Source organism: Coregonus clupeaformis, chromosome 34, assembly GCF_020615455.1.
Source record: "Coregonus clupeaformis isolate EN_2021a chromosome 34, ASM2061545v1, whole genome shotgun sequence".
Classification (NCBI taxonomy): Eukaryota; Metazoa; Chordata; class Actinopteri; order Salmoniformes; family Salmonidae; genus Coregonus; species Coregonus clupeaformis.
In genome coordinates, this window is record NC_059225.1 from 29,266,060 (window position 1) to 29,290,972 (window position 24,913).

Sequence of the window (24,913 nt, forward strand, 5' to 3'; positions counted from 1 at the left end):
CAATTTATTGAAGGAAATATAGTTTGCATTTAGTTATGCTCCACCACTGGCAGAGGAGGCAGAGAAGGTTAGTTTCTGTGGCTAAGGAGGAAGGACAGGAGTTGGGAAACTAAGATCTGAAGGAAGGCCAGCTGCAGGGGGGTGACAGGTAGACGTCCCTGCCACTGCTCTGCCACCAGGAGACGTACCGGGATAAGGAGCGTAACGTTGAGGAGTGGTGGTCGCCGGGTGATGACCCTCTAGCTGGTTTACGGGCACCGCTGGATGTGCGACAGGCAGAGATGCCCAGCAGCAGGTTACCACCTATCTACCTGTATAAAGTGTATATATATCATATTGTAGAGAATTCGGTGGGTAGCCCCGACTGTGACTCGAACCCAGCGACTGTCAAGCCAACACCTTAATCGTTATGCCAAGAGGTCCAAACTGCTTGATAAAGTCGCTAGGTGTTGTGTTAAGGTTTGAACAATGTATTAATGGAAATGTAGTTTGTTTGCATTTAGTTATGTTCCACCCAACACAAACAGTCCAGATTTTCCATGCATGTATAAACTTGAGAAGATATGATATATTGTGGTATGGTATTTTAGAATGATCCCGCTACTGTTTATACAGCCTTACAATAAAAGAAAGATATTCACTTGTTTATTCAGATGCTTATTCCAACTATATGTGCTAATATCCTGTACTGTTGTTAATGCACTACTTTTGCCTAAGGCCTATAAGGCTCTGGGCACGGTTTCCCAAAAGCATCTTAAGGCATTAGATCATATGGTTCTAACATGAACTTCGCCTTAAGATGCTTTTGGGAATCCGGGCCAAGGTCAATAGTAGTGCACTATATACAGTGAGGGAAAAAAGTATTTGATCCCCTGCTGATTTTGTACGTCTGCCCACTGACAAAGAAATGATCAATCTATAATTTTAATGGTAGTTTATTTGAACAGGGAGAGACAGAATAACAACAACAAAAATCCAGAAAAACGCATGTCAAAAATGTTATAAATTGATTTGCATTTTAATGAGGGAAATAAGTATTTGACCCCCTCTCAATCAGGAAGATTTCTGGCTCCCAGGTGTCTTTTATACAGGTAACGAGCTGAGATTAGGAGCACACTCTTAAAGGGAGTGCTCCTAATCTCAGTTTGTTACATGTATAAGACACCTGTCCACATAAGCAATCAATCAATCAGATTCCAAACTCTCCACCATGGCCAAGACCAAAGAGCTCTCCAAGGATGTCAGGGACAAGATTGTAGACCTACACAAGGCTGGAATGGGCTACAAAACCATCGCCAAGCAGCTTGGTGAGAAGGTGACAACAGTTGGTGCGATTATTCGCAAATGGAAGAAACACAAAAGAACTGTCAATCTCCCTCGGCCTGGGGCTCCATGCAAGATCTCACCTCGTGGAGTTGCAATGATCATGAGAACGGTGAGGAATCAGCCCAGAACTACACAGGAGGCTCTTGTCAATGATCTCAAGGCAGCTGGGACCATAGTCACCAAGAAAACAATTGGTAACACACTACGCTGTGAAGGACTGAAATCCTGCAGCGCCCGCAAGGTCCCCCTGCTCAAGAAAGCACATATACATGCCCGTCTGAAGTTTGCCAATGAACATCTGAATGATTCAGAGGAGAACTGGGTGAAAGTGTTGTGGTCAGATGAGACCAAAATCGAGCTCTTTGGCATCAACTCAACTCGCCGTGTTTGGAGGAGGAAGAATGCTGCCTATGACCCCAAGAACACCATCCCCACCGTCAAAAATGGAGGTGGAAACATTATGCTTTGGGGGTGTTTTTTTGATAAAGGGACAGGACAACTTCACTGCATCAAAGGGACGATGGACGGGGCCATGTACCGTCAAATCTTGGGTGAGAACCTCCTTCCCTCAGCCAGGGCATTGAAAATGGGTTGTGGATGGGTATTCCAGCATGACAATGACCCAAAACACACGGTCAAGGCAACAAAGGAGTGGCTCAAGAAGAAGCACATTAAGGTCCTGGACTGGCCTAGCTAGTCTCCAGACCCTAATCCCATAGAAAATCTGTGGAGGAAGCTGAAGGTTCGAGTTGCCAAACGTCAGCCTCGAAACCTTAATGACATGGAGAAGATCTGCAAAGAGGAGTGGGACAAAATCCCTCCTGAGATGTGTGCAAACCTGGTGCCCAACTACAAGAAACATCTTCCCTCTGTGATTGCCAACAAGGGTTTTTCCACCAAGTACTAAGTCATTTTTTGCAGAGGGGTCAAATACTTATTTCCCTCATTAAAATGCAAATAAATGTATAACATTTTTGACATGCGTTTTTCTGGATTTTTTTATTGTTATTCTGTCTCTCACTGTTCAAATAAACCTACCATTTAAAATTATTGACTGATCATTTCTTTGTCAGTGTGCAAACGTACAAAATCAGCAGGGGATCAAATACTTTTTTCCCTCACTGTATGGGAAAGGGTGCCATTTGCGATGCAATTTAAATCAATTAATTCTCCTTCCAGCTGGTGTTTGAACCCTTGTGCCAGTCCCCTCTATGAATATAAATAGTGTAGAGAGTAACTGGCTTTCTGCGATAAAGACTTACCTCATGCCCACTTGGATTTATTGCTATAGCATATTTTTTGGTTTTACCTCTATATTGGCTACTCTCGAGCTTCATTTAATAAACTTCTAAACTTCTACTATTTTCGTGGTGAGACTGGCAAACCAGACTGGCTAACCATTCATTATTGCGCACTGTAGGTGCAAGCTTAAAGACCAGGCATGGGCCTCTCGCCATGTGTGTTTGACGTCAGAACCTAGGAGGGGCGCCTTCTGACGGGTGCTGTCCGCGGTGCTGAATCCTGTCGCGACTGCGGAAGAGAAGTGGCAGACCCGAGAAATTGCTCTGCAAATCTCATATTTCTACTTTCACTCGCAGTTATCTCATCCATCAATTTTGGATCATCCTGTATTTAACACTGACACTATTATGTTTTAGCAAAGGTGTGCAATGGATTAGACTAGTAAGAGTAATGGATTCGCCGTCTTCCATCTTCGTTGTGTTGGCTCTTTTCCTGTCTCTTCCAACTACCTCCGCTGACAGCAAATTTGGTAAGTTGACAGTCGTTCACGGTAAATATATAGCCATTTGTATTAAAGTAAAAAAAAAATCATACTTACCTGCCCAGGTGTTGCAGTGCAAAAGACAGGCTTTTAGACCACCATATGGTCAGTGTTAATGGGCTATGGAAAAAGCTAGTATTTACGTCTTAATTTCTGGGAAAATGTTTTTCTAATGTTGTTCTGTAGATTACTCAAAAAAGGAAAATCATAAGGTAGGCTACTTGTGTCAGGGACAGGGTTCATCTTCAAGACATCAACTGGATAAGAGCGTCTACTAACTAAAATGACTAAAATGTCAATGTTAGTGAGTGTCCCAGACTTAATTATGAAAATAATAATCGATAATACCTGTAGTCTCGTGACATCCTGATTCTGGGCGCCGAGATTATACAACCTGTAAAGTCATCAACGCTTTTTTCATTATCTATTCTGTTTTCAGGATTAATATGTTTTTAAAAGGGCAATCTGGGAATCGACAAACAACAAAGTGACCACCCTAGCACTTGTTTTGTTAAGCAGCTGAGAGATGGAGCTGGAGAAATGTAATCTCTCTCTTATTCATAGACAGAAATATGGATCCAAGGATTAACCATCCATGAGCTCACAACTGTAGTCTTAACCATGTTTTGAAGCTATAACATCTTTGTTTATAATTACACTGTTAACAAACAATGCCGTAAAACAAACCTATTTTGGGTCCTGATGGGGTTAGACAGTTTTTTGTATTTATTAAGGATGCCCATTAGTTCTACCAAGGCAACAGCTACTCTTGCTGGGCTCCAGCAACATTAAGGCAGTTACAGTATATACAATATTACATAACACTTTTCACAACACATTAAGTGTGTGCCCTCAGGCCACTACTCGACTACCACATACAGTCAGGTCCATCAATATTTGGACATTGACCAAGTTATTATTATTTTAGCTGTCTACCACAGCATATTGGAGTTGAAATTAAATAATGAATATGAGCTGAAAGTGCATACTTTCAGCTTTAATTTGAGGGTATTTTTTTATCCAAATCGGGGGAATGGTGTAGGAATTGCAGCACGTTTTATATGTGGTCCCCCCCTTTTTAAGGAACCAAAAGTAATTGGACAATTGGCTGCTCAGCTGTTCCATGGCCAGGTGTGTGTTATTCCCTCATTAGTTCATTTACAAGCGTCACGATTCTCTAAAGCGGAACCCAGAAGCAGACCAGGACAAGGTGAGTAGAATGAAGGTGAGTATTCATTTAAAGACTTAAATGTGGAAGCAGGAGAATCCAGGTGACGGAGCTGGCAGTGGAGGTGAGTTGGTGGGAGTGAATGGGCAGATCCAATGATGTTTCTGAAGCCACAGACGACCAGGCAGAGGTTGAGTGAATATTCCGGGAGAGTAATGTTCATGGCTAACGATCCGGCAGGGAATGGATGTCAGGTCAGAGCTTATGAAGTGGAGAGGTGATGATCAGAACCAGGTGTGCAGATAGCTGATGAGATGCAGGTGCGGGTAATGGAGAGATCTCCCACCTTGCTTCGTCGCCCGGCAACCAGACAGGGTGCGTTCAGGAAACTCAGGGGAAAAAACCTCCAGGACAGAAAACAGGCAACTCAGGCAGAAACCGACTCAGGAAGCGGGATTCATGACAACAAGTAAGGAGATAAAAGGTATAGAGTTGATTTCAAGTGTGGCATTTGCATTTGGAATCTGTTGCTGTTATCCCTCAATATGAAGTCCAAAGAGCTTGAACCCATCAGAGAGATAGCAAAAACATTAGGTGTGGCCAAATAAACTATTTGATACATTCTTTAAAAGAAAGAACGCACTGGTGAGCTCAGGAACACCAAAAGACCCGGAAGACCACGGAAAACAACTGGTGGATGACAGAATAATTATTTCCCTGGTGAAGAAAAAACACTTCACAACAGTTGGCCAGATCAAGAACACCCTCCAGGAGGTAGGCGTATCTGTGTCAAAGTCAACAATCAAGAGAAGACTTCACCAGAGTAAATACAGAGGGTTTTACCACAAGATTTAATCCATTGGTAAGCCTCAAAAACAGGAAGACCAGATTAGTTTGCCAAAAAACATATAAAAATGCCTGTACAGTTCTGGAACAACATCCTATGGACAGATGAGACAAAGCTCAACTTGTACCAGAATGATGGGAAGAGAAGAGTATGGAGAAGGGAAGGAACTGCTCATGATCCGAAGCATACCACCTCATCTGTGAAGCATGGTGGAAGTAGTGTTATGGCGTGAGAATGTTTGGCTGCCAATGGAACTAGTTCCCTTGTATTCATTGATGATGTGACTGCTGATAAAAGCAGCAGGATGAATTCTGAAGTGTTTAGGGCTGTATTATCTGCTCAGATTCAGCCAAATGCTCATTGGACGGCGCTTCACTGTGCAGCTGGACAATGACCCGAAACATACTGCGAAAGCAACCCAATACTTTTTTTAAGGCAAAGAAGTGGAATGTTCTGCAATGGCCAAGTCAATCACCTGACCTGAATCCAATTGAGCATGCATTTCACTTGCTGAAGGCAAAACTGAAGGCAAAACGCCCCAAGAACAAGCAGGAACTGAAGACAGCTGCAGTAAAGGCCTGGCAGAGCATCACCAGGGAAGAAACCCAGCATCTGGTGATGTCTATGGGTTCCAGACTTCAGGCAGTCATTGACTGCAAATAATTTGCAACCAAGTATTAAAACTCACAATTTAATTTATGATTATGTTAGTTTGTCCAATTACTTTTGAGCCCCTCAAATTGGGGGGCTATGTTTACAAATGGTTGTAATTCACTGTCCAAATACTTATGGACCTGACTATCTAAAATACAAAATCCATGTGTACGTGTGTGTCTGAACTAAGCTAATGACAGGAGGCATTTATAATTTACATTCTTCAATAATCAATGGCTATATCATTAATTTAAAAGTCCAGAAATAGATGTACCAATCCCAGATTGCCCCTTTAAAGTGAGAACTATGTGTGGCCTGGGTGGACCATGAGTTTGATGTCACATTCTAAAAACATACTACATGACATCTACTATGTGATTTGTAAGCATTTTTGTTATTTTCCTTTTTCTAGAGAGAGATTTCCTTTATGGCATGGTAGTCATCTCAGTACATACACCTTCTTGATTTATTTCAGTCTTGGCAGGGAAATCTGCCTTTATATTTTGATTGGTTTTTCCCTGCCTTGCCCCAGTTTAACACTCGGCAAATGCCAGAGTGTAACATTTCGAAGCCATTGTGGATAAATGGGCCCTTCTGTTGAGCTTGCCTTGCTGTGCAGAGACTGTAGGGTTATTACCAGATGGCATAGAGCTAAATCAAGGGCTGAGTGTTTCTGCTACCCCTGTCAGAATGATAAGCAGGGATGCCATCTCACTGATCCTGCATCAGCGTGTGTAGTGTCTGTGTGGGACTGGTGACCTGATATATCATCCTCTCTCTGAACCAGGACCAGTCATGAAGTGGACTCAGTCGCCATCTGTACGTTTGGAAAGTGCAAATGTTTTTTAAAAACTATTTTCTCTGCCTGTCTTGTACTGTCTGTCTTCCCACTCCTTTCTGTGTAGGCCTCTTTATTAAACTGCAGGCCTGTGTGTGTGTCCTGTCTAATTCCCTCTGACTGTTGGTCTCGCACCTTGTCTGTCTGTGCCAGTCTAACACTATTGTAAGGAACTTACACAATCCTCTCAGTTAAACTCTTATGGAGAAAGAATGTTGCTAAAACATTGTGAAAAGAATAGGAACAGGAAGGGGAATGGTACAGCATTCAAGAGAACTGTGACGGATTTGTGTTATTTATTGTTGTTGCTTTGGAGCCAGTGTTGACACTCTGTGCCCCAAATGGCATCCTATTCCCTATGTAGTTTGCACTACTTTTGACCAGAGCCTATAGTAGCGCATTACATAGGGAATAGGGTGCCATTTGGACTGCAGGCTCTGTCTCAGTTAATCCTGAATGAGTCAGCTGTGTTCCATCAGAGAATTCTACACAACCATTAGAGAATCTCTCATTGTTAAAATTCATGCTTATGTAAAAAAAAAACTGAAATCTTTCTGGGAGTGGTCTCCATCGTCAGTGTCTGCGGACTGCCTGGGTGTTTGAGACAGTTATTGTTTTTAATGAGTCGGTGAGAAGTGCCCTGATTTGGTTTCATCATAGAGCGCATGCCATTCCCTGTCGGGCTTGTGTTGTGTAGCCTACTGTGGATCTGAGTGGGTCTACTGAATCATCTGTATGTGTGTTATGACACCAAATAGCACCGGGAAGCGCTGAAAAAAATAGTGGGAGGTAGAGGTGATATCCGAGCAGCTATAAATATCATTTACTTGAAGGCTGAGAGTGGAATTAATAACCCTGGATGCAGGATCAGAGTATAGAGAGACTGTTTGATGACAGAGCTGAGGGTGATTAGCCTAGCGCATTACTTTTTCTTTTTTTCTTGAAAATATATGTACAGACTATTAAACAGATAGAGAGAGAGAATATTACAGTGGTGACAGATAGAGGTTGTGTCAAAGGGCAGTAGGCCAGATTCATTCCTACGTGGCATTTCCTATGGGCCCTGGTCAAAAGTAGTGCACTATATAGGGAAAAGGGTGCCATATGGGATGCAACCATAGTTCATGGTTTCTATCTCATCAGACCACCTGGAAGGATTGCATGCTTTAGTTTAGGGAGACATAAGCTTTGCAACTCACACAAGCATGACTAGAAAGTAATTAGACAGAGGAGATGCATAAGTAAATAGGTCTAGGGATGGTTGGGATTCATTTGGCATAGGGGATTGTTCATGCATGGTCTACTTTGGGCCTCTTGATGGTTCAACTGGAGAGCTCATGGCTGAGGTGTGTGTCAAGTGAATAATGGCTGCTCTAACACCATAGCTATCTTCAAAGTCTGCTGTCTCTCTGTTCAGTGTGCTCTGATGTCGTCAACCTTATCTCCTAATACATCCAGACAAGTTTTAGCTTTGATTCATTGGCTTCGCTCTATCTCCACTAGCCATGGGCATCTGTCATCCCACAAATCTATTCAGTCAGTGGTCGGGACGTTAAGTTGCAGTGCTTATAAATCATCTCAGTGGATAGAGATGTGACATGAATGGTTGGATAGAGATGTGAGTACAATATATGTGTTTATTTTCGGATTGGCTCAGATATCCTCCCAAGCTAGGCTACTTCCCATATGAAACCCAATAAAGGCCCCAACTCAACTAGGTTTAGTTTTCTTCCTGTTGCTTGTGTGTTTTCAGGTGCAGGGTGAAGTTGCCCCTAGATGCTGATATTGGGTCAGTTTTGCATTTCCCCCACTAATGGTTAAGGTTAGGATTGGGAGAGGGGAACTGATCATAGATCTGTACCTGGGGGAAACTTTGCCTCGTGCTCTGTTTTCATTGGCAGTTCCCCTGTTGTCACAGCACCCCAGTCAGTCTCAGAGGACCAATCCGGACCTGTGTTGTCCTTGTTGTTATACCTCTGAGGTCTCTGAGAAAGCTGTAGACACAGGTGTGTGAAAGAGTGTGTCTCAGGGTTAAAGATCACAACTTGTAATATGTTTTTAACATGGTTTAATAATGCTTCATAGAAAGTTACATTGTTTAGCTCTTGTCACTCGTCATCTAGCTAACTATCACTTCTAGCTAGCCTAGCAGCAGTCTCAGTCCAGATGGCAACATAACTTCTGTTACAATGTGCATTTCTAGTTGTAGTCTTTTAACTACACTGTAAGACTTTTCTGTAATTTCAACAGTAAAACACTGTAGAATGCACAGTAAAATCCCGTAAATGCATTAATACTGTAGATTGCGCTGCATTATGGGTAACATGCTGGAAAATACTGTTATTAAATGGAATTGGAAGCCTCCTGTAAAAATGACTATAACATACTGTATTTATTTTCAGTAATAGTTTATGCCTACGGTAAATTCAAATGATCTGTTTCAGGCGCCAACCTCATGCTGTCAGTTGAGACCCATGAAGCTCAGACTATTTTAGTATTTTGAAGCAGCTGTGAAGTGGAATCATATTTTCAGCAGATGCTGGGTAGGTACCTTGACTTGTTTATAAGTATCTTTATTTCTAGCCAACGTTGAATTAATGCATGTATTCTTTGCTAACCTAGCTAGCTAGCTGACTAACGTTTCGGTTTGCTCTAAATTGCTGTTAAATATCTTGTTGAGCGACCTAGAAAAAAATCACCCTGATAATAATTGTTGTGATGATAGGCTTCGCTGTACCGCAGCTTCTGAGTGCCATGGAGAATAAACTGAGCGCAGATTCATGACCCGTTATGTTTTCACCATTACTACAGACAAAATGGCTTGTTTCTAGCTGTTCAAAAGATATGACCCATATTACCGGCCGCATTTGACACATAAACCAGTCGTGGACGATTAAAAGCCGATGCGAATGACCAGTGCACTGGTGTTGTATCGATGTGCGTGCTGGCCGAAGGTGCTTCCCACTGGGCAGCATGTCAGTGTCACCGGCGGTAGCTACTAACGTGGCCAATGTTTTTCCCTCCCAGGATTATATATAGGATAGCAGCCTACACAAGAAATAACTAGTATTGGTATCCATCTAGATGTCCCCGTGATACAGTCTACTCAATGGGGAGAGCTTGAACGGCAACAACACCGGGATACAGTGTCGTCATTAGCTGTCACAACTCTGTGATTCTGTTCACTTGGCTCTCAGCTGCGTGACATAGACTACGTCATTGTTTTGCAGGCCAGGAGTGTCCTTTTAGCCTCTCCCAATTAACCATTTGGTTATTTAAACAACATTCTTCGATAATGTTACAGTATTAGCTAAACCTGTTCACTTTACCAGTAGTATGCAAACATTTGGTGGCACAGAAAGAAATGAACATGTCTGGTAAAATAATCTGTGGTATTGTGTAAACTATAGCAATGTTTTATTAGTTAGCTAGGGTTTGAAGTAGGTGCATCTAGCTGTCTTTTTTGTGTTTGTTCAATACCTCAATTGATTTCATAAACTATATTGGATATATGGCTGTACAGATTCCTGGTTCGAATCAACCCAAGATGATGAACCCTGAAGATGGGACAAAGTGCATGACAAGGCTGCCCAGATGAAGCCAGCTGTTCTCAACCCCTACATTGACACACACACACAACACCAGCTTGATATGTCCCTTGTCACCTGTCTGAACCCCCTTACCCTGACTAGGGTTGCCCCTGATCATAGATCCCTATCCCAATTTGAACTCCATCTCCCTCTCTCTCCCCCACACCCCCCACATACAGGCACACAATATAGTTTTTAAATGAGTGTTGTAATGATGCTCTTATTTGGTAACGTGTTAACTGTTGTTACTTCAATTCTGTTGTTAATTTGTTGTTAAGGTTGTTTTAATAAATGTATTTTATGTACAAATGTATTGTTTTTCTTACATTTAGATTTCAGGGATAATTTCACTGTAAATCTGCAGGATTATCCTGGGAAAAGTTTTATAGTGTATGAAAGCTGGGCTGAAGCATGTTTGGGGATGCGTCCCAAATGGCACCCTACTACATACAGGATGGCATTTGGGAAGTAAGTAGCCTGGGTGTGCTCTATCAGCCCTGGTTGACATTAAATGGGACACCTGTTTTGAATGAGCTATCTAGTTAGTAGGTAAATGAGCTAAATGACCACTGGAAGTGACAGACCCCATGAGTTGTTATTAATCAGGCAATGATACCCCTCTTTACACACACATGCAAATTATATTATGCTCTATGGTGAAATTATGATCACTGAGCAGTTGGCCTGTCATTTGCAAAGCCTGTTTTCATATATTTAAAATGCCGACAGCTGCCTCATTCAATTGGAGTGTAATTGATCTAACATCATGTTCAAGTTTTTCAGCTTGTGGCTGTTTTCCAGTGTAATAAATGGCTATTGATTCCAACTAAAAATGAACATATTATGATAGACCTCATTCAGCTGCACCAAACCGAGATGCAGCTGTTGTAGCATTCATTTTTCAATATGAATTACAATTCAGTATAATCCAATATTGGATTTTCAAATGGGAGCAATGGAAGCCCTGCTCAATATACTTTTCTATTGTTATGAGTCATAAAAGGGCAGATGGGATTCTGAGTCTGCCTTTGAGGTGTAATACATTACTATATTTATATTCTCGTTTCTCACACATGCTCACTCTCTTTGGATTGTTATTTATATAATATAATATAATATGCCATTTAGCAGACGCTTTTATCCAAAGCGACTTACAGTCATGTGTGCATAAATTTTTACGTATGGGTGTTTAGATGTTGTATTTTATGTGTATTTGTAATATTGTATTTTCAAGACATTCTACTGCACTGTTGGAGCTAGTAACATAAGCATTTTCCTGCACCTGCTAATACACCTGCAAATCTGTGTACACAACCAATACACTTTTATTTTATTTGATTTAGATTAGTATTGAATTGCAGTAAAATCTCTAAAGCAGGCTGTATATTCAGAGCTTTGGTACGCTGCCACGGATGGTGTGATGGCAGATGAAGCAAAGCCGCTGCTATGAAATGGAGCAAATGCTCTACAGTGTATATTGACATTGAGTGGTTATTGAGACGGGTAGAGAGAGCAAAGCGGCTGTGAAAGGAGGGGAGTCTGAGTTATTTCCGAGATATTCGCCAGCTGCTTTATGGAGAGAGGACGCTCTGTTCTGACTGTTCTCGGTGATCATCCAGAACACACTTGAGGTCAGGGCTAAACTCTTCCCTTTAGGAGCAGACAGAGACCTGGTGGAGAACATCTGGGTTGTATTCATTAGGGCACACAGCAGCAAAATGCTTTGCAACGGAAAACTAAAACAAGTGTTTATTGGACAAGTTCAGGTAGTCCCTCCCTGTTTGTCCATTTTCTTCCGTTTGGCACCTAATGAATACCACCCAGATGGCACTCTGGCGCTCTAAAAAACACCAGGCTCAAAACAGATCAGGTGTTCTCCAGGAATCTATTTACTTTCAGGAAAGTTGTTGGGTGCTCTTAGAACATAGACAATGATGATGATAGAGCAAAATAAAATCAATCCAATAACACATCTATGCCTCGCATGGAAAAGTATCACTTATTACTGTGTCGTTAAGATCCTTCTTTATGGTAGCCTACCTTTAGGAATATTTCTGATCTACTATCTAGATTTAACACACAGAATTGTGATAGGATGCGTCCCAAATGGCACCCTATTCCCTATGTAGGGCACTACTTTTGACCAGAGCCTTATGGGCCCATGTCAAAAGTAGTGCATGAGATAGGGAATAGGGTGCCATTTGGGACGCATTCAGGGACATTTTTCATGTATGTCAGTATCATTCCTCTTGACTATCTTGCCTCAGGGGGACTGTGTCCTGGTATTAAGTGTAAATTAGAGAGAGCTGACAGGAGGTCACTCACAAGGTCAGTCCAGTACGGCGGTGTCACTGTGTATAATGAGGACACTAATGCGCTAATGAGCATTCAGGACACTGTGATCCCGTCCCGATATGGCGGCGGGATAGCGGAATTCATCTCTGCAATCCCAGGCCTGATTAAATGCAGTAATGGATTTGCTAGCGCTATTGATTAACACTCTGGGCCATTTCAGTATGCACCGTAGAAACAAAATACATTCCCGTCAGATACAGCCAGAGTGTCGGATATGATTCTAACGCCCGGTATTCAGCTTTCAATAAACAACAGTTTTGGTATGTGAGGATTCAATTGTGGTTAGTTTATAAGAACCAGTAATATCCCATGCAAAGCGACTTAAAGTAGTGCGTGCTGACATTTATGTATAGAAGGCCGCAGCAGGAATCAAACCTACTATCCTATCCTGGCGCTGGAAGCGCCATGCTCTACCAACTGAGCCACACTACTCTCTTAAAAAATAAAGGTGGAAGTTGGAACCAAATAAGGTTCTTGAGAGCGATGCCATAGGGGAACAATTTTAGGCTCTCTGAAGAACCTTAAATGGGATGGTTCTTTAAAGAACCGTACAAAAATCCCAATCCAGAAAGGTTTCGACCCTCCTGGACCGGAATTGAATAGTCCTGCTGTAGGGTGATTATTTGCATATTTCCCAGGGTGCCTTTTGAGTGCATTTTAGAGTTACCAGTAGTGAATATGTTATAAAAAATATATATTATTTATAACAATACAATACATATTTGATAAGGCCTTATTTTATGGACCTAGTTTTACCCTAATACGGTGGCCTGAATCTCATAGCTTACAGTCCACAGCAGGCTTGAAAGTCACATTGGAATCCAGCCAGAGTGGGGATATCCAACATTTTGTATTTTTATTCACCCGCAACCTGCAATCAGAATGACTGCCAGGGATGGGAAGACTAAGATATGAGACTACCTAAAGCAGGGGTGTCAAACATACGGCCCACAGGAAACAAACTTCTTCTTCTTTGAGGTTTAACGGCAGTTGGCATCCAATATGTTGCATTACCGCCCCAAACTGGATAATACAAATCCATTATACTACTACCCCATTTCACTACTTTGACCCTATATGCTCCTGCACCGTGCCAACGGCCTGGGAGGACAGGACACCACCACTTAACACACCCTGTAACTCTTCTGAATTCAAATCTTGTATACCCAAATATTTCTCTACAGCTGACACAACATACACTACCGGTCAAAAGTTTTAGAACACCTACTCATTCAAGGGTTTTTCTTTATTTTTACTATTTTCTACATTGTAGAATAATAGTGAAGACATCAAAACTATGAAATAACACATATTGAGTCATGTAGTAACCAAAAAAGTGTTAAACAAATCAAAATATATTTTATATTTGAGATTCTTCAAATAGCCACCCTTTGCCTTGATGACAGCTTTGCACACTCCTGGCGCACGGCTCACTCTGTTTGCTCTTGACACCAATCTTCATCGTCACCCCATCTCCATTTTCATCGCCATCTTCCTCAAATCCAACCTCTGCTTTCCTCATTCGCTTCTTCCTCTTTTTCCCCTCCATTCCTCCTCAGAAATCCACCATTCTGTGTCCCTGTCCCAATATTCCTCTTCTCCCAACTTTGCTTGCGGCCCGGTGGCATCCCGGCGTAACTCCATCTCTAGTCAAAAGTCTTTGTCTACCGCGGGAAACAAACAATTCTAAACCATTCTAAAAATCAACCTGCAATAGAGCATGCGGGGAAATATGATAATGATGGGCGCGGTTTTGGTTCAACTATGGTTATTAACACCAACACAGTGTTAATTTAACTCGTGAATCAACACTAGAAATGTTACACTGAAAAATCAACACTAGTTAACACCGGTCAATTTGCTGTTTGCTATGAAAGATACACATCTGCAGCCTTCCATACATTTCAATAACCTTTTAGAATTCAGAAAAAACGTAGATACCACTTCAAGAACTCCCCACTTAACTCAAATGTTCTTTATCGTGCAAGAGTTCTCCGAGGAACCTTAAGAGCTGAGGAAGAACCATATAAGAACCTTCATTTTATTCAGGGTGGAGAAAGCACTTGACTAGAGTATCCATAGTGTAGTAGATACTGACCATTATATTAGTTGTTTTATGTAATGTTTCATCAGTTTCAGTTTTCATCAGACCTTCCTGCTTTTGTTTTGGTGTTGTATTGGCTTTCTTTTGAATCAGTTGTATCAGATTATGTTCTAACAGATAATGGGTTAAAAAAATCCAATCCAATAAAATACTATATAATATGGAGTGAATGATAATGGATTACAGTTTTTATATCTCTTTGGTGCAATTTTCACAAGTATGTGGAACATTTTCACAGCTCTTAGTACAAAACTCAGAACAGATCATCAAAAAGGCAGATGTTTGAAAACTCTAAGCACATTTCTAATTGACAAAGTACAACACACAAAATCATACAGGCACTTTTTCACCAAACTTCAGTGTTTCATCTATAAATACATGTTTCACATTGCAATACACGTTCATATAAGGTAATTGCCTTTCACAATGCAATGCTCACATTACTTTTGATATGATTCTCTTCGGTTAAAATACATTTTACTATTACTTAATCTGACTCCTCTTACTTGATGATCACTTAAACGTTTGGTAAACCTATAGATTTTACATATACAGATTACACTGCTTTACTAAAATTGCATTGGCCAATACAGTAATATATGCCATTTACGTATCAGACAATAAAGTGACAACAGTCCACACATTTTGGTAGGTGACCCCAGTGAGAATCAAAGTAGCCACCCTTTGACTTGATGACAGCTTTGCACACTCTTGGCATTCTCTCAAACAGCTTCATGAGGAATGCTTTTCCAACAGTCTTGAAGGAGTTCCCACAGATGCTGAGCACTTGTTGGCTGCTTTTCCTTCACTCTACGGTCCAACTCATCCCAAACCATCTCAATTGGGTTGAGTTTGGGTGATTGTGGAGGCCAGGTTATCTGATGCAGCACTCCATCACTCTCCTTCTTGGTCAAATAGCCCTTACACAGCCTGGAGGTGTGTTTTGGATCATTGTCCTGTTGAAAAACATATGATAGTCCCACTAAGCGCAAACCAGATGGGATGGCCTTGAATACTAAATAAATCACAGACAGTGTCACCAGCAAAGCTTCCCCACACCATCACACCTCCTCCTCCATGCTTCACGGTGGGAACCACACATGCTGAGATCATCCGTTCACCTACTCTGCATCTCACAAAGACACGGCGGTTGAAACCAAAAATCTCAAATTTGGACTCATCAGACCAAAGGACAAATTTCCACCGGTCTAATGTCCATTGCGCGTGTTTCTTGGCCCAAGTAAGTCTCTTCTTATTATTGGTGTCCTTTAGTAGAGGTTTCTTTGCAGCAATTAGACCATGAAGGACTGATTCATTCAGTCTCAGGCTTGATGCTAACTAGTATCTTCTAAACATTGTTTCTTTCATTTCTTTCATTTGATTACATTGTGAAAGATGTCTTCAACGATCACACCTTTGATCAGACAAGGGATAGAAATGATGGAAATTTGATCTTCAGACATTTTTAATGGGTAGTCCAAGTGTATTGCCTAATGTGAAAGCAGTGTAATGTACTGTAATGTACACTACTGTAACATACTACATTCAAATGGCATTTTTTTCTATTGGATTAAATGGTTCATAAAATAACCACATTGAGAAGATATCATTATGTTGTGTTTTGGTGATTAAACCAATGTACTATATTTCACAGTAAATGTATATTTTGGGATCAATGGTTGGGTGGTGAAAGATGTCTACAAACAAAATTAATGCGCAATGAAACGTTTTCAATGTAAGACAGGCTGTGTTACAAGTGTTACCAGTTTTTGAGTTTTGTACTAAGAGTTCAGAAAATTCATCACATACTTGTGAAAATAGTACCAAAGCGATAAAAAAACCCTGTAATTAAACAGGTTTAATGGACATATTTTTTAAGACAGAAGGTTCAAAAGAGGATCCCTGCGGAGGAATCATGTGATGAGCAAGCCTTGTGGTGAGAGCATTCACAGCGCGAGGTGAGAGGCCTTCTTACGCCTCTGAGCTGCTCGCTCTCGACTTAAAAACCCAATCACACCAGGTACGGGGGAGGCAAAAAGTCAACCTGCCTATTTCAGGGGCCTTGTTTGCCGTGCTCTGTAGCGTGCTGCTATCTTTAATTTAGAGTGACGGTCCTATTGCCTGGAGTGACGGAGAGTCCCCGACCTCCCCAGAATTTCTACGAAACTCTCAGGAAATGTTTGACCACATTGTTCCGTATGGCCAGTGGCGTAAGGGTGCTAGGGTCCTATTCAATCAGTGTTTTGACCTCAATGTCATGCATGTCAGTGGGTCATTTCAGCAGAAGGTGATTAATCAGGGTGAGTTATGAAGGTGATTTACAGGAGCAAAAAGAAGACAGGTATTAGGTATAGAAATCCAAGGTTGGGCATCTTATCATGATTTATTAAAGAGAAACGACCTTGTTGACTTTAAGCCCAATTACCCAAGGCGTGAAATAGATCTGTAAACAAAAAGGAGAGCATGAATGATTGCGGAATGATAAGAAGATGTGATGATTTGCATCGTTTAAGGCTTGTCATGAGAGGTTCCTTTGAAGAAACGAACCTTTTCAGATAAAAATTGTCTTGCCTTAGAAACATTTCCCCAGTTTTGGGTGCAGAGTGTTACAGTATAATGATACAAGGTGCTTACATCAGTAGAGTGATGCTAATTTGCCTCCAGGTCATGTTCCTTTCCCTTTATCCTCACTAAAGCACTGTTCTTTGTCCAATGCCACCACATGTTATTACACTTCCTTGCTGTCACCTACCTACTGTACTGTTCAAAAATGGCCTTTTTGGCTGATAACAGCACAGAGAGGATTTGCAGAGGAGAGTGTCCTTGGAAGAAGCCATAATGATAATGAAAGGTATGGTCACGGTTACAATGGCTACATAGACAGGGTCTGTGTCCCAAATGGCACCCTATTCCCTGTATAGGGCACTACTTTTGACTTTAGCCCTTTGGACCCTGGTCAAAAGTAGTGCACTATTAAGGTAATAGGGTGCCATTTGGGATGATATGAAATATGATATGATATGAGAAACAGTATGTTGCTAACAGCACTCTGTGGGAGGTGGCTGTACTCACTGCCAGCCTCAAAGCATCCGTTTGTCCCTGTTGAAATAAGGCATGGCAACCACGTGAAGGGGCATACTAAATGATACATCACTGGAATTAAATACTGTGTGGCTGTAATGATTTTGCAGGTGCACCATAATCATATAGATTAGAACTGCACAGCAAATTCTTCATTGTTAAAGGCCCAGTGCAGTGAAAAATGTGATTTTCCTGTGTTTTATATATATTTCCACACTATGAGGTTGGAATAATACTGTTGACATTTTGAAAATTATGATAATGCCCTTTTAGTGTAAGAGCTGTTTGAGAAGATCACCTGCAATTTCAGCCTGTTTTGGTGGGATGGAGTTTTGGCCTGCCTTGTGACAGTTAAAACACCATTAAGAAAGAGAGTTCCAAACCTCTCTGCCAAAAACAGCTAGTTTTCAGTATTTTCCTTCTCCAATTGTAGAGTTACCACCCATGGCTGTATTTGTTTATGACAGAGACATGGTTGTTGCATTCATCCATTTTCAGTCCTATAGACTTCACCAAGTGAGATCCTAAGTGAATCTGTTATCATAAAAAAAGAAAGATTTAACACTAGGGCTGGGCATTGACTCACGATACAACATTATCACGATACTTAGGTGCCTATGCGATATGTATTGCGATTCTCACGATTCTATATGTATTGCGATTCGATACTGTGATTTGTATCGTGATTCTATATTCCAAACATATTTCTCACGATATGTCTGCTGCAGAGGGAGAAGAGAGAGCCATGAGAGAACTAATTTTGCAACCCTACACAGCAAATTCGCAATCCGAATGTCAACACCCACAGTGTTAAATTTCACACTTTCTTAGAAATTATATGTGAAATATGTCAAATAGTGTTAAACTAATGCATTTCAAAAAGTTGATAAACTAACACCCCAAGAGTGTTGGGTCCCTAACACCATGGGTGTTGCAAATTCCGAATGAAATTAACACTTTATTAGAGCTGATGCTGTAACACTTTCTCAGTGTTAGGGAATTAACATGTGGTCTTATAGTAACTCATTTTGGGGAACTGTTTTAACACTGTAGGGTGTAAAGCCTTATTTGCATATTTATTTCCCAGGGTGCCTTTCGAGTGAATTTTAGAGGTACCAGTACCACTCATGACTGTGTTTGCTAGTGACAGACATGATTGTTGCATTAATTGTCGGATGAGTCCTGTGATTTTGAGCGTGCAGGGAATGGCGGCCCTTGAGAGGGCAAGAACAAGATGTATGTCAGGAGAAGTGCAGTATTACCATAAGGAGATGTATGCTTGGATTACGGAGAGGAATGGAGGGAGAAAGAGAGGCAGAGCGGGAGGAAGAGGGTGAGCTGGAAATGGTTAAAAATGGAGGGGAAAAGTGTGATGGTTTGTTGAAGAAGAATGGTAGAAAACGTAAGCAGAGTGAGATGTACACCGGATCAAAGACAGGAGGAGAAATGGAAGTGAATGAGGGCGAAGTATGGTAGGTGTGGTGAAGTTCTCAGAGCCCGAGGCTTGCACCAAGGGTCAGGATAAAGATGAGTCTGTGACGGTAGGAGTGACATTTTGGGAGAAAGTGGACCCTTTTGGCTGATCCATTTGTGGATGTAGGTGCTGTGGAATTGGTGAAGGGGACAAGCGACGTGAATTGTTTTGCTCTCAAGAAAAGGGCGCCATTGAAAGGAGTGATTACTGGGGTAGCGGTAAATGTGAAAGTGGACCAACTGAAGGGGAAGATTCCCGGTATTTGTGATGCTCGTCGTTTGGTGCGACACAGACAGGGTGGCATGAGTGGAGAAAAATAAGTCATTATCTGTTCTTTTAAGTTTTGATGTTGAATCTTTGCCTGACAAAGAGATGTTAGGATATATCAGTTATCACGTATGAGCTTTTGTACCGAATACATTACGTTGTTACAGGTGTCAAGCTTATGGGCGTGTGGCAGCAGTGTGTAGGAGGGAGGTTCCTTGGTGTTAGAAGTGTGCAGAAGGGCATGAGACAAAGATATGTGTAGCATTGGGGAAAGAAGCAGTATGTGTTAATTGTAGGGGTGCCCATGGGGCTGGGGATCAGAAATGTCCGGTGAGAGAGAGGTAGGTTGTGGTTACCAGGGTTAGAGTAGTACAGAAGTTGTCGTGTGCTGAGGCAGTGAAGAAAGTAGAGGAAGATGGGTCAAGGGGGAGGGATCCTGAGAGGAGTGGTCTGAGTAGTAGATCTGTACTAGTACCGAGGGATAGGCCAACAAGTACTAAATGCTTCAGTGAGATTGGATTACTTAGAGTTTATAGCAATGGTTATCAACGGTACTGCAGGGATGGAACATAAGTCTCAGAAAATTGAGGTCGTGGTGACAGCTGCAGAGAAGTATTTGGGTGTACGAGATTTGAGTTACAGGGTGTGTTGTGTGGTGGTGTCCCGTCCTTTGCAGAGAAGTATTTGGGTGTACGAGATTTGAGTTACAGGGTGTGTTGTGTGGTGGTGTCCCGTCCGTATGTCTAGATAGATAGTCCCCTGTAGCTCAGTTGGTAGAGCATGGCGCTTGCAACGCCAGGGTTGTGGGTTCCCACGGGGGGCCAGTATGAAAATGTATGCACTCACTAACTGTAAGTCGCTCTGGATAAGAGTGTCTGCTAAATGACTAAAATGTAAATAGATTCAGTGGAGTAGGGTGGTGGGTTTTTAATGAGTGTAGGGTTAGATGGTAGGGTATTTGTTGATTTATTTATTTGTTTTCCAAGCAAAGTATTAGGGAGTTATAATCCAGTCTAGTTGGTTGTGGTAATGCAGTATTTATTGGATGCCAACCGCCATTAAACCTCATCGTAGAAGAAGAAGGAGGATGAGTCCTGGAGCCTTCACCAACTGAGTGCCTAAGTGAATGTTTTATCATAGAAATGTAATTATTTATGACAATACATTACTTTTTTTATGCCATACTTTGAAAGCCTAGTTTTAACTTAACACAGCGGTCTGAAACTCCTGGTTTGCAGGCCACATCGGCAAATCACATTATGCTGGCTTGCAAAGTGTTATATAATGCCTATTGGAATCCAGCTAGATTTAGCATAGCCAACAATTGGAAATTTTAATCGCCCACAGCTGCAGTTAGAATGACTGCCAATGTAGGTAAGGTTGATGAGACTACCGTCCTAAACCATCTAAACTGGACCAAGTATCTCAATAACTTGTGAAATAAGTTTAGATTTTTTATTTTTTGTATATTTGTGTAGTATAAGATCAATTAATGTGCATGCAGAAATCATGCTGTGTGATATGATAATGAGGCCCCTCCCTTGCCTTTTCACTCTGAGAGAGTTAACGGATATTAACTCAACACAGTCGAGTAACAACAACACCACACAGTGCTGATTCCACTGTGATTCAAATTATACTTAATGTATTCACAGCATGTGGTGTCAATTTCAATCCCATTTATGTTAACCCCACTAGAATCAACACACAGATAACACTTTTTACCTCAACACCGAGATTTTAACACCTGCAAATTTGCTGTGTGTCCTTGCACAGAACATGTTGGCAGTGCCCACCACAGTAGGTGGTGGTGATGAAGCAGGCAGGGGGGCATCTTGGGAGAGCACCTTTCTTTGCCTTATCTAGAGCACCAGTTTTTACATACAGGGAATGTAATGGATTTAGAAAACCCCTCTGTGCTAATAGGCTGTTTCCCTAAATAATACCTGAGAGGTAGCGCCTGTAAGTGTTAAGTAAATACATGATGTGTCTGCCGGAGCTATTTCCATTCATTTAGATCTGGCTGGTGAACATGTTAGAGCTCTAAGGGATTTATTTATTAGAGGAATCATAGTTGGTGGATTTTATGACAATATGTCATTATGCTGTCTAAATAAGTAACAATCTAAAGATGTATTATTCATGCGAATTCAATTCTACAGCCTATACACCCTAGGAATCAGATTGTAATAAGTCCTGCTGAGACTGAAGCTATCCTAATATGGACACCATGGTCTGGTTCAGATCATTTCTTCTTGATCCTCCACATATCACTGAAAATCAGGTCACCCGGCTCTAGCTATATTTAGCAGCTGCAGCTACATTTAGCCTACCTGTAGTTAAGCACATTACATTCAGCAAATTCATTTTGCATTAGGTTATAATAATGTACTGCTGTACTGTCTGGTGTTGGATTATCACAAGCTATGTCAGAGCCTGGAAAAAGTGAGTGAGAGAACTCAGTGTAAGTAGAATGAGTGACTCAATCAATGTTTGCTCATTCATAAGAATACTACAGCAACACAACCCAATCAATGTGGTTTGAACCTGTATCCATTTGGTGTAGTGGAGGAGTCCCAAAGAGGTCTAGGGCTGGCCGCACCATGATAACCTGATGAATTGGTCTTTGATGTGGTCGGTGTGTCAACAGGTGGTGAGTCAAGACTGGGGGAATGGAGATGATACCACCTATTGAGAACCCTGAGAACCCTGGTTAGGACTCATACATACTCCTAAATGCTGATACTCCTAACTGCTGAGACTATTCCTGTGCTGAGACTACTCCTAAATGCTGAGACAACTCCTAAATATTGAAACTACTCCTAAATGCTGAGACTACTCCTACATTTGTATTTGTATTTATTAAGGATCCCCATTAGCTACTGCCAAGGCAGCAGCTACTCTTCCTGGGGTCCAGCAACATTAAGGCAGTTATATACAATTACAAATATTACATGACATTACATTTCATAACACTTTTCATAAAACATTAAGTGTGTGCCCTCAGGCCTCTACTCTACTATCACAAAAATCCATGTGTACTTGTGTATGTCTTGTGTGTCTGTGCCTGTGTGTGTTTCTTCACAGTCCCCGCACTCTACACTCTTATCTGTTTTTTAAATCTGATTCTACTGCTTGCATCAGTTACCTGATGTGAATGTAGCCATGGGTCTATTTAGCACTGTGCGCCTCCCATAGTCTGATCTTCACCTGGGGATTGTGAAGAGACCTCTGGTGGCATGTCTTGTGCGGTATGCATGGGTGTCCGAGCTGTGTGCTAATAGTTTAAACAGACAGCACGGTGCATTCAGCTTGTCAACACTTCTTACAAAAACAAGTAGTGATGAAGTCAATCTCTCCTCCACTTTGAGCCATGAGAGATCTGCATGCATATTATTCATATTATTCCGTGTACACCCAAGGGCCAGCCGTGCTGCCCTGTTCTGAGCCAATTGTAATTCTCAGAGGTCCCTCTTTGTGGCACCTGACCACACGACTGAACAGTAGTCCAGGTGTGACAAAAATAGGGCCTGTAGGACCTGCCTTGTTGATAGTGTTGTTAAAAAGGCAGAGCCGCGCTTATTATGGACAGACTTCTCCCCATTTTAGCTACCGTTGTATCAACATGTTTTGACCATAACAGTTTACAATCCAGGGTTACCCCAACTTGCTCCTTTTCCATATTATTCATTACAAGATTTAGTTGAGGTTTAGGGTTTAGTGAATGATTTGTACCAAATACAATGCTTTTAGTTTTTGAAATATTTAGGACATACTTATTCCATGCCACCCATTCTGAAACTAACTGCAGCTCTTTGTTAAGTGTCGCTGTAGTAGCTGACGTGTATAGTGTTGAGTCATCTGCATTCAAAGACACACTGGCTTTACTCAAAGTCAGTGGCATGTCATTAGTAAAGATTGAGAAAAGTAAGGGGTCTAGACAGCTGCCCTGGAGAATTCCTGATTCTACCTGGATTATGTTGGAGAGGCTTCCATTAAAGAACACCCTCTGTGTTCTGTTAGACAAGTACCTCTTTATCCACAATATAGCAGGAGGTGTAAAGCCATAACACATACGTTTTTCCATCAGCAGACTATGATCGATGATGTCAAAAGCCACACTGAAGTCTAACGAAACAGCTCTCACGATCTTCTTTTTTTTATGTATCTTTTTGTATTTTACCCTCTTTTTCTCCCCAATTACGGTTCAGGAGAGGCAAAGGTCGAGTCATGAGTCCTCCAAAACATGACCCGACAAACCGCACTGCTTAACACCTGCCTGCTTAACCCAGAAGCCAGCTGCACCAATGTATCGGAGGAAACACCATTCAACTGACGACCGCAGTCAGTAGAGGGCGATGAGCTAAGTAAAGCCCCCCTGGCCAAACCCTCCCCTAACCCGGACGACGCTGGGCCAATTACTTTTGCTTCCCTCCAGGCTTGAGGGCACACACTTTCTAGTAGGCTTAGATTGAAGATATGGCAAATAGGAGTGGCAATATCGTCCGCTCTTATCCTCAGTAATTTTCCATCAAAGTTGTCAGACTCTGGTGGCTTGTCACTGTTGATAGACAACAATAATTTACGGAATTCTAAATTACAATGCTTGTCTTTCTTAATTTGATCAGTTATACTTGGATGTGTAGTGTCTGCGTTTGTTGCAGGCATGTCATGCCTAAGTTTGCTAATCTTGCCAATGAAAAAATCATGAAAGTAATTGGCAATATCAGTGGGTTTTGTGATGAATGAGCCATCTTATTCAATGAATGATGGAGCTGAGTTTGTCTTTTTTCCCAAAATGTCATTTAAGGTTCTCCAAAGCTTTTTACTATCATTCTTTGTATAATTTATCTTTGTCTCATTGTATAGTTTCTTCTTCTTTTTATGCAGTTTAGTCACATTATTTCTCAATTTGCAGTACGTTTGCCAATGGGTTGTGCAGACAGAGTTATTTGCCATTCCTTTTGCCTCATCCCTCTCAACCATACAATTTTTCAATTCTTCATCAATCCACAGGGATTTAACAGTTTTTACAGTCATTTTCTTAATGGGTTCTTGCTTATTAGTAACTGGAATATGACATTTCATAAATGTGTCAAGTGCGGCATCTGGTTGCTCCTCATTACACACCACAGAACAACTAATATTCTTTACATCAACAACATAGGAATCACTACAAAACTTTTGTGTGACCTCTTATACACTATATTAGGCCCAGCCTTTGGAACTTTGGTTTTCCTACATATGGCTACTATATTGTGATCACTACATCCAATGGATTTGGATACTGCTTTAAAGCAAATTTCTGCAGCATTAGTAAAGATGTGATCAATACATGTTGATGATTTAATTCCTGTGCTGTTTGTAACTACCCTGGTAGGTTGACTGATAACCTGAACCAGGTTGCAGGCACTGGTTACAGTTTG

The 24,913-nt window shown here is 41.4% G+C and overlaps 1 protein-coding gene and 1 long non-coding RNA gene across 3 annotated transcripts in view; both read left to right on the forward strand.

Annotated features, from left to right (window-relative positions):
• The first annotated feature begins 2,816 nt into the window (after window positions 1-2,816).
• The window catches only part of LOC121549989 (receptor-type tyrosine-protein phosphatase N2), a 285,296-nt gene continuing 263,199 nt past the window's right edge, over window positions 2,817-24,913 (forward strand). For both annotated transcript variants that reach the window (XM_041862031.2, XM_045210537.1), the window contains exon 1: window positions 2,817-3,097. In XM_041862031.2, the coding sequence (XP_041717965.2) occupies window positions 3,019-3,097 (79 nt within the window). In that variant the 5' untranslated portion in view covers window positions 2,817-3,018. The remainder of the gene's footprint in view (window positions 3,098-24,913) is intronic.
• Window positions 8,551-10,435, forward strand: LOC121549990. Its single transcript, XR_005996891.2, has 3 exons — window positions 8,551-8,622; window positions 9,061-9,159; window positions 10,140-10,435. It is a non-coding gene; the product is annotated as an uncharacterized LOC121549990 (long non-coding RNA).